At 38.0% G+C, this 15,426-nt stretch overlaps 1 protein-coding gene across 1 annotated transcript in view; it reads right to left on the bottom strand.

Moving 5' to 3' along the window:
- Positions 1–14,837, bottom strand: part of slc25a21 (solute carrier family 25 member 21) — an 82,839-nt gene extending 68,002 nt beyond the window's left edge. Inside the window, exons 1-2 of the mRNA XM_080870088.1 lie at positions 14,684–14,837; positions 14,484–14,573 (exon numbers count right to left, since the gene is read on the bottom strand). Coding sequence (XP_080726214.1) covers positions 14,484–14,553 — 70 coding nt within the window. The 5' untranslated portion in view covers positions 14,554–14,573; positions 14,684–14,837. The remainder of the gene's footprint in view (positions 1–14,483; positions 14,574–14,683) is intronic.
- Positions 14,838–15,426: the final 589 nt, after the last annotated feature.

Genomic DNA, 15,426 nt, shown 5'->3' with positions numbered 1-15,426 from the left:
TTGTCCGCACGCTTTGTAGCATGGCAGGCTAGGCACAGCAACGATGGTCATACAAGTTGTATCTTGTACTTGGACCACTTAAATCCAGCCTTCATATACACAGATCAGCCATAACGTTAAAGCCACACCGTTTAGGTCCTCTAGGGGTTTAATTTCAGTTTGGTTAAAACGCCAATTTTTCTTAAAAGGGGATGAATAAAAAAAAAAAAAAACTCCCAGAGATTTATTTATTTATTTTACACCACAAGCCTGGATTTTTAATCAAGAATAAAAGCAAAAAAAAAGAGAAAAAAAGCTGTATTATTGAGATTTATTTCACACATTATCAGAGCAGTCTTTAAACTTTACGGCTTTCAGCAGACTAACATGCTTATACTACACAACGGCTTCACATGAGCTTCTTCACCTGGAAGATGGAACTGCGATGGGACCATTTGTAAGAAGATTATGGTCTTGGTTTCAGAATTGTTACAGTCCACGTTTAACCAGTTGGTGCATGAAGATATAACCTCTGGGTCTCAGCAGGGAATTCCTTGGGTGTTGTGGTTGTGGTGTGAGACATCTGGAATCAGATTTGTCACAGTACATTTATGGATGTTTGACTGGATTCTTGTTGGGGAGTTTGGAGGCTACTGGTCTCCCACAAGCCCCCAGTTGGCCTGCAGGGAGCGAGTGCTATTGAGGAGCGATGTTAACATGAGGAGTGTGTATAATTATAATTTATTATATCAAGATGATCAATGCTGTTTATTTTACTTGCTGTCAGTGGTTGTACGTTAACTGAAATATTAAAGAGTCCCAACCAGGGCTGAAACTAATGATTATTATCATTATTAATTAGTGTGTCAAAGATCTCCTGGACTAATTCTTTAATTGATGAAAACGCCAGATATTCTCTGAAAGGCTGCAAATTGTTTGTCAGTTAAACTGTTCTCTCATAATTTATCATAAGGCTGATTGATCAAAGAGTCTTATTTTGTTAGACACGAAGACTAAAATCCCAAAAGTTGCAGTTTAGCATTATTGGATACAGAGAAACTCACCAAGCCTTATAGAAAATGAATTTTGGGAAGATTTGACTCCTCGTTTGGTACACTGGCTCTTGGTAAATTTTTCAGTCAATTCAAATTAATTAGTCAACAAAATTTAAAGTCCTCCTTCTGGTATTATTGTTAAAATGGACTTCCCTCTCCTGAAAAGCTCTTGTATGTCTGGCAATCCATGACATGACATTGCATTATCAATATTATCAATATTATCCTGTTAGGTTAAAAAAAAAAAACTTTTTTTTTGAGTATTTTTCTTCTTCAGTTATCCAAATATTTTTAATGTATAGTAGACAACTGTCTTGAAATGTATTACAGAGTCTCTGATACCATTGTTATTATGGGCAACGTATCATATTGCAGAATGGTATCATATTGTAACTTACTTTGTGGTTCTCGCTACTTCTTAATATTTATAAACACAGCCCTTGGGCATCATAATGGCCATGAAATTAGCTTTGCTGCAGAAATAAGTAAGTTAGTAATTAATTAATCAGTATGTAATTAAAGAAAGTAAAGTTATAGCAGAGGGGAACAACTGATAATAATTTTTAATTGTGATTTAATGACTCATCATTTTATTAAAATCTTATTTTTTCTTTTTAAAATTATTAAAAGTTAGACATGCCTAGTAAGTTTGGTCAATTAAGTAATAAGTAATAATTAACGCTGATATTTTTCTTTCTTTTTGGGATTGCTACTTTATGATATTTCCTTTAGTGAAAGACAAACTTCTTTATATGGTAGAGTAATACCAACAAATGGAAACTCTGACTGTACAGCACAGGTTGATGATGCTGTGAAATAAAGTGAAGCCACAGAAACCACATTTGCTTTTCACATTTATTTCTCCTGCTGTTGTTGCATACTGCCAACTTACTGCATATAGTGTAATAAGCTAAATATTATGTGGGTTGTGTATGTTTACAGGTCCACACAAACACTGTCAAGCCACCTTAAGGAGGCTGCAGAAAAATAACTCTCCTGATCTACCATACTGCTCACCATGTGATGAAGCTGACTAAAGCATTTCATATACACACAGGCCTGGCACAGTACAGTAAATCACTCCCTCTACTGACGGTAGTAGGAGAGCTGCTGCATTTCAGGTGCAGTTCATCTGGCAGAAGTTTCAGAGGCCTGCCTCCAGAGAAAGAAAACAAACCCCTGATCTGCTTTCCCGCGAACGGCTCCCAGCGAGCCAGCCAGCGGCCTCCAGGAGGTTGTCCAGCCACTCCGGCCCCTCGGACCAGGATGTTTGGGTTAGAAAATGACTTTGCTACTCCCTCAGCCCCTTTCTCTAATTGCCCCAAGGGTAATTACCTTGTCTCCCTTCCACTTAAGAAAAACCAAGAGCCATACTGTTATTGTATCAAGTAGAAAGCAAAGTTTTCAAAAATTAGTAATATTGTTCTAATCATTATCACAGTTACTAGAATAATAAATGTATTAAATTTGAAAATGTAGGCGATGTAAATATCAATGAACTATTAAAATAAAGAGTAGTAACAACCGGTGGTCTAATAACAGATCTACTTACTTTCTCCTGTTTATACAGCGGCTTACAGAATGACCTAAAATAATCCAGCAGAAAATACTTTACTAACACCTTAACATAATCACAATAAAAACAAAAATTTGCCAAACCGCAGTTGTCTAAATAAGATCACTCAAGACTTTTCCCACAATTAAAAAAAAACACAACAAAAAAAAACTACTCTCGCTTTAAATTCTAAATATGATGGCGAGTGTGGGGGGGGGGGGGGCTATAATCGCAGAAGCATGACTGTGTCATTCTGCCTTCCTCAGCCTCGGGACTGATAGATTGGTGCCGAGTGCAGTTTCTCCCTTGGGTGTGATATATCAGGCTGCAACGGTCCAAGTACCATTATGAAACACACCCGAGAGTACCGCAATTCAGGAAAGACCAGAACACCAACGGAGCTCTCGAAAGATTTCGCCTTGTGCGGTATAGGCAAAGATGCAGGAAAATGTTCTGACTGATTCCCCTCTAACTTCAACAAACCACGTGCAGACCTGGAAAACACAAATTTGGGTTATGGAGGTAAATAAAACTTCTAATCAGAATATGGAAAATTATAGGCTCAATGGAAAAAAAATTATCAGTGCTAATATGTAAGTGAGAAAAGGAGTAGCGTTACATGTTGAAAAACACGCTCAGCTATAGTTATTGTTGGATTCACATTCTCCTTTTGAAGACAGTAACATCAGTGCTTCGCTATAGAAACAGCTGTCCACCTGTGTGTTCCTTTAAAGCTTCTGGGGGATTCTTATCGAGAAAGCATCTGTTAGAGCCTCTGATTACAGAGCTGCCCAGCTGAGCGCTCGCACTGTCAGACCACTGATAACTTAACCGTCCTCTGTCCCATTTCTCGGCCACTGCTTTCCCCCTGGACGTGCTTCAAACACCGCGGAGCTGCCAGGCCAGCGCCCTGTGAGGTCTCTGTTCTACTGAAAGCATCTCAGTGTGAAATCTTGTTTTAAAACTCACACGGGCTATAGAAAATACACTCTGTGTCGCATCTGAGTCACGATTTGGATCTCAGAGTGGGATGAAACAATTTTAAAGAATTGTTGTGCTGAAGGAAAGCTTGGATGCCTTTCAGAATAAATATAGACAAAGTCTGCTGCACACCTTAGTCTTACTGGTAATACTAACATTTCCAGTGACACCTGCAGCAAACTAAACACAGATGTGAAGGATATCTCAGACTTTGAGAGTTCTGGTAAAATGAAATCATTTGCACATGCATATGAAAGGATCCACACAGTTATCCCCCTTCATATTACCTGAAAACCCATTACCATAACCATGCTTTACTACTAAAAGTGCAGATGAGAAAAGAAAAAAATGCTTAACTCAACACACGAGTCAAAACTAATCATATTCATGAAATAATTTAACCACATTGTTCTCTAAAAAGAAAACATTTTAATCCTCATTAAATAGCAAATTAATGCCCACATTTGAAAAGCCTGGATTGTTTTCTTTCTTCTATGAACAGATGTTTTACGCTCTGTCTTTTTCTCAGAAATAAAAACCAGATACATTCAGAATGCACCGTCTTCAGACCCACAGCCTTAACCAACAGATGAACATTAACACACTAACTCGCTGCTCTTTTCTACAACTTAGCAGCTTCCTTTCCATCTCTGCTGCTTATCCTTATTTCAAATAAATTGAAAAGAACTGGTGCATACCTCTCACTGTTCTTCACAAACTCTTTCCAGACTGTGACATTTGTGTCCACTTTGATTTTACTGCAGAACTCTTTGATTTCAAAATGATAATGAAATGGTAAACAAATTCCTAGCATGACCTTTCATTCCGTTTTGTTTCTCATTATCAGATTTTTCCTCATCCTCTGCCAGAGTCCACTTAACTATGTCATCCTCCGACCACTCAAGATCAGAAATAATACAAAGTGTCTATAAATTTGAGCTTCCCTAATTAAAGCCTTGCCCCAAGACATGTTCCTCGCATGGCCACCAGGCACGGGATACGTCCCCTGAAACGACACAAATTGGCCCATGAGCACAACAAATTACATTATGATTACTGCACTGGCCCAAATGCTGTTCATCTTGATAGAGTTAACCCAAAGTGGCTAAGCCTGTCTCCCAACTGCAGAGCTAAAAAGGGGAGAAAGAATTACAGTTTTTGGCCAGGGCTTACTGTAAAAACCTGTGTTGTAAATTTCCAGCTCATCCAGAGAATCACAGGGCAGACACACACAAAGCTCACATCCATCAATGCATACACACACACACACACACACACACAAATACATATACACAGAAAAAGCCATGTAATTCAGGGTTTTTAGTTTGTCCGGTTTTGTTTTTGTTTTTTTGACAGTACTTATTATGTTTATTTATATTTCAGTGCTTACAGCAGGAGCATGGAGGGTTTGTAATTACAGTATCTGAACTCTTGTATCAAATTCAGTTGAAATAACATGAGGTTTGCCGTGGCCTTGGCTTTTTTGAGGGGAGAAGATTTCCTGTAACAAAACAAAAACTATTAAACAAGCGATCAAAAGTCAGTGAGCCTGAAAAATTAGCATTAGGAATCCATCCAGTGGTTACCTCTACCACAGTAGAACAGGCCCACATGTCTGACCTGCTACCAACTGTGGCTATGAGTTACAGGGCAGGAGGTTAAATGCCCAATTCAAGACTTTTCAACACATGTCAGTGTTCATAGGGAACAAGGTGGTAGAGGATAAACAGAGGACATGCTGCTCTTGAGTCAAAATCCTCAAAAATCAGAATGTTAAAATGTAATTTGGAAATTTTCATAAAGTTTAAAGGTAGAAATGTCTAGGAGGTCTAGGAGGGATGGAGGGATGACTGACAGCTGCTCTCCAAAGAAAGAATTTGTTTCTACTGTGACTTAATTGCGAGGTTGAAGACTCAAAAATATATCTGAAAACATAATCCAGATGCATGCAGAACACACACACACTCACTTAAGTATATCTATTTCCTTGGATGCATTTGCACGCATGTCCGCGCAAACACTTGCAATTATATCCCATTTCCCAGCATAAATTTCTCATCTGGATGCACATACACGCAAAAACAAACAAACAAACAAACACATACACTTGACCATTTTGTGGCATGAAAACACAGCCCCCACACACGCACAGCCATTTCCTTCACACGAATGCATAATTCAGCTGCACACATACACACACCTAAACACAGAGTTGATTCTCACAACTGTAAATGCAACATTTCTTACAAGGTCACTCTCTTTCTGCCCCCTTCACTACTTAGTCTAAGTGCTCAATTAAGCATAGCTTGTTGTGCTGATTTTCCTCCCAGTTTTATTATTGTTGCCATGTGCTGCTCTATGTATGCCTTCACTTTTCACTTCTGAATTTTGGTGTGATCTCAGTGGGCCCTACACATCTGTCCTCCACCTAGTTTAGCATTCTATTTTATGCTCCCCACACATACAGTGCAAAATGATGACGTGTACGGCTGGCACGCTGACTAGTAAAGTGTCGTGTGGCGAAAGGTGTAGAGGCTCTTTGTGATCATCCTGTTTGCAGTATGAAATCATTGCAATGATGCAATGAAACACCATTTGTGCCACAATCTAAAAATCAGCTGCCTGTAGTGCACTGTGCTGTTTTTAATAAAAAGTACCTCTAAATAGAAGGCAATGATCCAGAGAAAGCCTCCCATGTTGAGCAATCATAATTTTCTTCCTGAATCCATACTTACCATAACAGCATAATTATTATTATTATTCTAAGAACTTGTATGTATGATAAATGTCCTGTGAGTGCAGGCTGTTAGGCCGGGCTTGCTAAGATGTATGCACGGTACCACAACTTAATAGTGCAATGATGCTTAATAAACAGAAGCATCATCGCACAGATCAGACTGACTATAACTGGTTGCAATCAAGTTGTTGCAATAGCGGCATCCAAAATCACTGTTTTAACAATTCCAGCAAATAATTACTGGGAGAACCGGGACAGCTGAATTATGCAGTCTTGAATGCTCATGCTGAGAATGTCAGGAGAATGTTGTGGGGTCTTTGCATTTGACCTTCCATGCATGCACAAAATAGGAGATCCGCTTCAATCACATTCGCACTACTTCAAACTTCAAACACTGTCTGGCTTAGACAAGGACGCTTCCTGAATAGAGCATTGAGGAATTAATATACACACATGCACAGACTTTGAATTTACAACCAGTGTCAGACATTTGTTTTCTCATGAACATCAGAGTTGCAGTGCACACACAGACACATACACATATTTAATATGTATATGGGATATATATATATATATATATACACACACACACACACATACACACACACACACACACATACATACACACACACACACACACACACACAATTTAATACATTTATTTTTTAAAGAGACTATAGTTTGCGTATTCTTTAATGTCACCCACACACCAATAAAGCATGTGGTGGACAATCATAATGTTTATAGCTGTTTGCTTTGGGGGGAAATAACTATAGGCTCAATTATCATCAATTAAAATCAAAGATTTACTATGCATTAAAAAGCCCGAAATGACATTAAGTGTTAGAATGGCTGCAAAAGATTGGCATAATAGAACACTGTATGCATTTATGCGGCTGTTTCATAAATTAGGCAGTTTTGTATCAATCATGTATCCCGCTGGATTTTCCCTGACTAACAATGCTGATTCAGAAGTCATTGCAGTGCGCGCGTCCTCCCCTGGCTCCCTCTCAAAGTTTAAACCGTGCGCGTAACCGTGCGAGCTCGAGCAAGTACTATCCGGTAATTCTCGCGTCTTGGCTGGACTCATTTCACACACAGCCTTCCTCTGGGTGCTCTCTCCCCAACGCTTGGCCTCCTCCGACCCCCAGAAACTCCACCAGTGAAACATTTTCATAAATCATGTCGTTAAGATAACGTCGGGAGCGCGTCTGGAGCTCATACGTCACATCACATCATAACACACTAAATAGGGATTTTTTTTTAATAGTCTTACCTGCCAGCTGACGGATTAACGTCTTAAATGCATCAGTAAGATACAGGAATATGTTACACCTTAACCTAACTCTACTATGCTTTTCAAAAGATAATTTAAAAAGAAAAATAGAGATTGTTTAAATCCATTTGAATTTCGTAAGCTTTACGTTTTACACTGAGAGACTACAGGCCTGTTCACTTTTGAATTTAGCGTTAAGGACTCTATGTTCTAAGGTTTGACAGAGACCGATCTCACTCGGAGTCGGAAAATTTCAGTGAATATTGATGGCTCTTGTCAAAATAACGATGATTCACATGCAGCCTAAAGCCTTGTAAGACATTTAACTCGAAGACACGGCTAAAGTGAAACAGTGAAGATTGTGCTGCTGGAATTAAGAGTTAAATTCTACTTTAATACCATAATCAACGAGGCTACTCTAGCGATTATGCACTTTTAAATGAAGAAAATGGATGTTTAGATTGTTTTCAATGTAGGGTAACTAAAATATTTCAGACACAGGCGTGTACTGCTGTGAAAACGCAGTTGCAACGCTTGTAGCGGGGAGTCGGGGTGCACGACCGCCTGCACCCTGTCTCTTAACGCAGAAGGAAGAAGCTGAGGTTCCTCACGTCTGTCTCGAAACGAAAAATCACCATGATGTCTGCTTTGTGCGCGTAAGTAGTGGACAATATGCTTTTGGGAGATGTTACAGCTGTTTTTGGACTATAGGATCATTTTGTTTGTTAAAATATACCTTACTGATTTTTTTTTAAGTTTCATTTAAGATCTAAGGGCTAATTCGGGCCTAATCATACCGATCTAAAATATATCAACCGACGCCAAATTGTGCAAAAGCATTCATTATTTGATCATCAAAATCTCAGCGCCAGTTAACCTTTTGGCTTCTAACTATTTTGGGATGCGAGGCATTTGTAGTGCATTAATTAGACTACCATTAAACTTGATGCCTGTTCGCATTCAGCTAATTTCTTATGGCATTGTGATCATTCACATCTACCGGGGAAGGTAATTAGTTAACGGAGATAATAAATCTTCGGTGTTTGTTTTAGGATTGATTGGTGTGTTGTACTTCTTCCATATTAAATGAGGGGTTACTTTAATTACATGCTGCACACCCTGAAGCGTGCAATTTATTCCTAAAGAAACATCGTGGAGAATTTCACTCGGATTCATGTGTGAGATCACTTCGATCGAGAAATCAGTTCGTCTATCAGACAGAAAGATTCCAGCAGGTATTCGTGTTAAATCCCGCTTCTTCTTTTTAAAGAGAAGAAAACACACGTGTCCGGTTAAGTAGTCATCCTTCAGCACTATCATGGCTCATTTTAGCCAAGCCATCCACGACCCCATGGGTGGACATGTGTCTGTCAAAGACGGAGTAAAAAAATGTATAAGGGTGCTTTTTAATCTAAGCCAAAACACATATTAAATATGAGTGATGTGAGCCGCCACATGCCCTAGGCTGAGACAAAAAAGAAGAAAAAATGATGAGAGGCAGAGAGAGCTGATTTAGAGGAATAGGCCAAGAAGCACCCCATCCAGAATCAACATTACTTCAAACATGAGGTCATCTAAACATCTGTCTACAACATGTCCGCCGGGAGTTCAATCAAAGCCCTGCTGAAACATGTAGGCTACAATTGTTTCTGGAAATAAATATTAGGCCTAATTCGGCTGTGATTGGTGCAGCCGCTCGGGAATCGCGGAGAAAAAACACTCTTCCTTAACTGCGCGTCTCTGTCAGTGGATAACCCCCACCACTGCAAAGACACACACACACGTAGCCTATGCGCACACACTTTGGTTTGACTTTATTTGATTCCTCCTCTCCTCTTTTCTTCCTCTCCTACATTTAGGTTAAGTGGCTTTATTTGTTCTTTCCCGACTGATTTCAGGTCCGCTGTTTAAAACCAATTATATCAAAGGAGCTGCGGTGCGGTCTGAGCGAGGCTCTGACAGTCTGGAGGGAGAGCTGCAGTAATCACACGCGGGGCGTCTGTCTCATGTCGTCACAGTCCATTTGCTGGAGACGGATCGATTTACTCATGGAGTTTTAAAAAAGCATCTACCGAGGAAATAACAAAGGACTTTGAGAAAACATTACAGCAAAGAGCATGTAACTGGATAGATTTTCTATTTTTATATTTTTGGTCCATTCGGTACTTAATCATAATGACTGCATTATTTTAATATTTATACTCTTTCAATGTTTTCCTTCTCTTTCTTTTTTTTTTTTTAGCTTAAAGGAAATTATTACTATACTATATGCCTTGTTCCCCCTCCAAATAAGAAAACACGTTTTTAAGCTGCCTTTAAGATGCAGCACAAATGGCTACTGTCTCCTTGCATCCAAAGGTAGTGACTGAAGCTTGGCCTCTAAAAAGTTGCAACTTCCCTTTACCAAGAAACTAAACATAACATGCAACTACTACCCCCTTGTGGATAAAGTTTGAATGACCATTAAAAAGTAATAAAAAATATGTATAAAATTATATATATATGAACGAACTGATAAACGACAATGGTCATTTTACCTATTTTGGTAAAAATTTACTAATTTACAATAGTAAATTTAAAATAAATAAATAAAACTAGCTGTAAAATCATACTGCTCTTTATCTTTTAGTATATTTTAGTCAGATATGTTACAAAAACAAGAATTAGGCAGTTTTGGGTGGATAAGTTTAATGTTGAGTTTGTATAAATAAGCAAATAAACCAGTGTTACATTAAATAAACGAATGAATACATTTAAATCTGTAACAAAAAAACAACAACAAAAAACCCACATTTTTAATCAATGTAAACTAAGTAAAACAAGCAACCCCACTGTGGAAGCTAAACTGAATTATTTTATAATTCTAACCATAATAATTCTGTTGTGATAATATGTGGAATGTAGACCTATTGCAAACGCACTGGTAACAACAATGAACAATTTCCTCAACTTCTACTTTATAAGATTCATTTGTAAATATTGTCTACTCTCTTATTTTGTTGTGTCAACAATGCAGTTGTTTAACACACCCTCACACAATACAGAGTACATGCTGCTCCTCAAAAGATGGGCCTAAAACTACTAACCGCGACTAAGATTTAAACTTTGTGAGGAAGGAGAGACTGAAATTAATGTTTCAGTTTTGTTTAAAAACAAAATAATTTGCAAAAAAGTGTATTTCACAGAAACTCGATATTCACCAAAAAACATATTGAAACAGACACACAGACTCCACAAACTGTCAGCTTATCACAGGAAAGAAGTTCACAACCCGTCTTTACAAAGAAATGGAGCCCAGTTAGAGTGTTGACCCTATAAAAAGGTCAAAAATAGCTGCTTGCACCTAGAATGCCAAGCTGAAATCAGATCACTTTACAGAGTGACGAATACAGCTTTCTTCGCTCAAACCGCATTTAACTAAAGCCCTGTGACCAGGTTGTACATAAATTATCTCCAGTCTCCCTGTTAACACAGAATCAAGATTTTCAAAAAAGTTAAAACAGTGAGGTCTTTCTCTTCTGGTATAACCCTCTGCCCCCTGAACGCCCCCATCACAGATGAGTGCGAATCAAGACAGAAGGTTGTCAGACCCAGGGGGCTTGTGAGGAATCGACAAGGATAGACAAGCTGCAATAATATAATATAACACCTCATTTCATATATATATCTATATCTATATAGATATATAGATATAGATATATTTATTTGCCTTTAAATTGATAATGACAAATATGGCACAGGAACAAACCGGTCACAAAAGGCCTCTACTCACTTTTAGCTTTAACCACATAAAAAGTAAGAACAATGGCATGACAACTGAAACACCAGTTTAGCCAATAACAGAAGACTGCAAGTCAGCAAAATTGGCATGCACATAAAAAACGAGACTGATGAAATAGAATACGTGTTTTAGGCTTCACTTTCACCTCGAAAGACAATCTTTTGATGAAAGGAGGCGAATATAATGTTGAGCAAGAGGTTTCGTAGGCATTTGTAAAGTTACTGGGTTTGACTCTATAGCTAATCCGTGTGATGAAGTAATTTACATTTTTTTATTGTTTCAATACAAATGCAAAAGAAATATAAATACTGCACGCAATATTAATATAAATATGGAAGTGCAATGTAAATATTGCTCCGAAATACTGAGAGAAAATTGCGAATGATTCAAACAATATTTTGGCATATCAAAAGTGAATATTATATTAGTCCAGTCTTTAAATATTTAGGAAATATATTCTTAAACTGGAAGATTAAGATAAAAACTATATGTAGACAAAAAATAAATCATAGATAAAGTCAGTGAGGAGGACATCAGCAACAACATGAAAAATAACATTATATAGACAAACCAAATGGTTTGTCTATATAAAAAAAAAAAAACATTTTGCTAATTTTTTTGCAAAATAATGAGCAATCCTGCAACTGCAAAACCGCCACTTCAGTCTACAAACAAACAATGGCTAGAGGAACACAACTACCTTGATGTCTAAATAAACATATAATATTCATGTTAAAGGTTGAGTTAATGTAGACAAAAATCAGCTTTTAGAAAATGAAAATTTCGCCATAAAAGAAATTCTGTTGGAATGACTGCATCCTTGTATGCATTAAAAGACTTTAACAAAGCATCCACAACTTTCTTTTTCTCCCCCTCACATCCAATGCAGAAATCCACACAAACCACAAGTTCAAACTGTCAGACAGTGAGCTGCACATCAAGAGTAATGGAAACTAAAGCTGAAGTTTCACAGTGGTTCTTTTTAAAGGGTAAATGATTACTCAAATTCAATGACTAACTGTGCAAATCTTTAACCAAAGACATTCCAGCAACTGCAGAATCACTGACAACAGCGGAGACTTCTGCTTATTTGTTCAAATCATTCCCTGGCTATCCTACAATATAAGCAAAATAAAAACTATAGTTTTATATATACACATCTCACAAAAATGTACCAGTATAAAGAACAGTGGACGCACAGTTTCTAACGCAGTGAACCACAACCAGTGTGTGGCCAATTTCAACATTTCAAATGTAACGCATTTCACATTCACCACTCAGAAAGTGTTGTGAAGCAAGACAAAGACAAAACAAAGCTCAGTTCTGCTCCCTTTCTGGTTAGGCATGGTGTCTTTCATACAGAATTAAAACTCATAATCCTGAAGTGACAGAACCCCAGTTTGACTCTGATGTCTAAGTTTTATATAACACTTAAAATTAAGAGATAAACGAGCAAATTAAATACATAATTAAATTTAAAATTAAGAAAGAGCCTTTTTCTAAGCTGATGAACTTTAAAGTCTCTTTTTTTCAAAAATATAAATATAGTTAAATTAATTAAATCCTAATTAACCCCTGTTTAATTTGAGAGTCTTTAGGAAAAACTGTTCTAGCACCAAAGTTATCAAATATTTCAATATTTTGAGACAAGGCTAATCGAATATTGAAACATGGTAATGAACAGTATATTTGCATAATGACTGAAATCTAGCACCACTGATTAACAATTAGCTGTTAACATGTGGTGCTAGTTTGCAATTATGCAAACATGCTGTTTATGAGGTTGGGAAACCTGCAGTCAGCTGAGAATGAAGAAGTCACTTGGATGAGTGACGCTACGTTACTTTTTTTAGGAAACCATAAAAGCGTTAGTAAACTATCCCTTCTCACTGTGAAATTTAATTAACTTTCATTTGATTAGATATATAATAAGACCACTAATTACTATTGCCTTCTTTTTATGAAGTGTGACTATCTCTAGCCAGACACATTGAAATTGGCTATAAAGATCTCCTCTTTTAAAATAAGCAGTGAATCCATCTGTATATCCCCGACTATGCAAACCCAGCAACCCACTTCCATCATGGTGTCAGATGAAGGTAAATAAATCACAACCCAAGTGATTTAACTTGAAACATAAAAACGCAAAAATAGAACAACTCATTTTGCACTCCACAAATATGTAAATAGTACAGCCTTGAGGTCCCTGGGATTTTCTAAAGGTTTAAAACCAATTTGAGTATTTTTTTTTGCAAGCACTTCTGAAGACATTAAAAACGGTTAACTTCTTCAGCTTCTTCTAGGTTTATCACAGAAATATCTGAGAGTTGCTGGTGTAAAACTGACAGATTGGACTTCAACACATTTAACCTTGCCGATCTTAGGCAAACAGTCTTAGAAAAAAATCAGCATAATTTCAAAACTGCTGTAACCAGATGTGCATACTTCACTGCTCCTCATATCCACCTTTAATGTAACATAACTTTTAGCAACTTTAATGGAAGTCTGCCTCTCTCTCCATCCTTCAGTGGAGTGCTCACTAAGAAGAATATCATCACTCTACTGAGTTTCTATTTTGAAAATGTTACTCAACTGATAAACAAATGCAGATTTTGATCTGGGAGCCAATCAATAACGCGCATCTCCAAGACTATTAGCCTACTACATATCTAAGGAAAACAAATAGTGATAGAAAACAACTTGCATGGAAGTTATACTTTTAATAACAGTGATGTCAAAATGAGCATTTACCTAATTTCTTTGTCTAAACCGGTACTGAATAAGCTTGTCCAGCAATAATATCGTTCAGCAATTTATTAAAGCTGAAAGCTAAGTTGATTAGCAGTTGCGCGCATGCGCACAATTGGCTTTATGTCCCGGTGTGCAAATTCAGCATTTGAGGAGGGTGGGAATTATCTTGGCAGCACAAGAAAATCTTTGGGCTCCACGGACAACGAGAAACAGTTAGTAGCTTAATGAGAAAGTAGTGGAGAAGTGCGTCGGTGCTTTTCGTGTAGCGATGCTGCTTTCACGTCGCTACGTTCACGCTTTCAGAAGTGTCAAGGGATTTCAATAAATCGTCTAAAAATCATTAAAAGTTAAACCATGGTTGGACTTACCAGCGGATCCACCGGCGATGACCTGACGAGAGGCTTCTCGGAGCATGCTCTGTGGCTTTGTGGCTGTCATTTTTAGTGTTTTTAGATGCCCTGTCACAGAAAACACGGCCATACGCTGTTACACGCCCTGTAAGGTTACTGCTACTGTGGCGTTAATGCTGTATTACACCTACGTCGGTGCTGATTAACTCGCAACAAACCTGTGGATTTCGTGCTCTTCGGTGAGGCTGCTCGGTGGTGTCCTGCCCCGTGCGGCTCACGGTTGACTCAGAGGTTCCTCTGCTCCTGTAGCGGCAGCCCAAGCTGGAGACAGCGCAGCAGCGCTATCTATCCGAGTGCTCACGGGCTAGGCTAGGCTAGGCTAGGCTAATATGGAGTAGTTACCCCCCCCACGGGCCCACACTTACCTCTCCACTCTCTGAATAGTTTAATTTAATCCAGCCACCGATAAACGTAAAGCAAATAATCCTATGTATAGATAATTAATATGCACTTAGTGCTTTATATTAAACAAAGGCAGCTATTAAATCTTTATGCATTGTTTATATTACAAATGCAGGCGTTTTAATTAAATTAATTATAATCCTATAATATTAGATGGGTCAAAGCCCTGGTGTGCACGCCAGAATGAGACCACTCACGAGCACTATTCGTGGTTTTCAGGGGTTTGGGGATCTAGAAGCAACACACTATACAATACCTCTTCAATAAATTAATAAAATAAAATCAGATATTGACACACACACACACACACCCGGCATCTATGGTGTAATTGCCATGCACCGTGAACTCAGACGTCACTCGGTAGAAGTCAACGTGAAAACACAGCAGTGGGGCAAGTCAGATTACACATTAGTCAAACAGCTTTGTGGTGCAAGGTCCATGTGATGTGGTGTTGTACAAGTGTGTAAATAGGTCAGCTAAAGACAAATTTGGAAATTAT

The sequence above is a fragment of the Rhamphochromis sp. 'chilingali' genome (assembly GCF_963969265.1).
Source record: "Rhamphochromis sp. 'chilingali' genome assembly, chromosome: 21".
NCBI lineage: Eukaryota > Metazoa > Chordata > Actinopteri > Cichliformes > Cichlidae > Rhamphochromis > Rhamphochromis sp. 'chilingali'.
The sequence above is the reverse complement of the archived record's forward strand: the minus strand, read 5'-3'. Positions and strand labels throughout refer to the sequence as shown.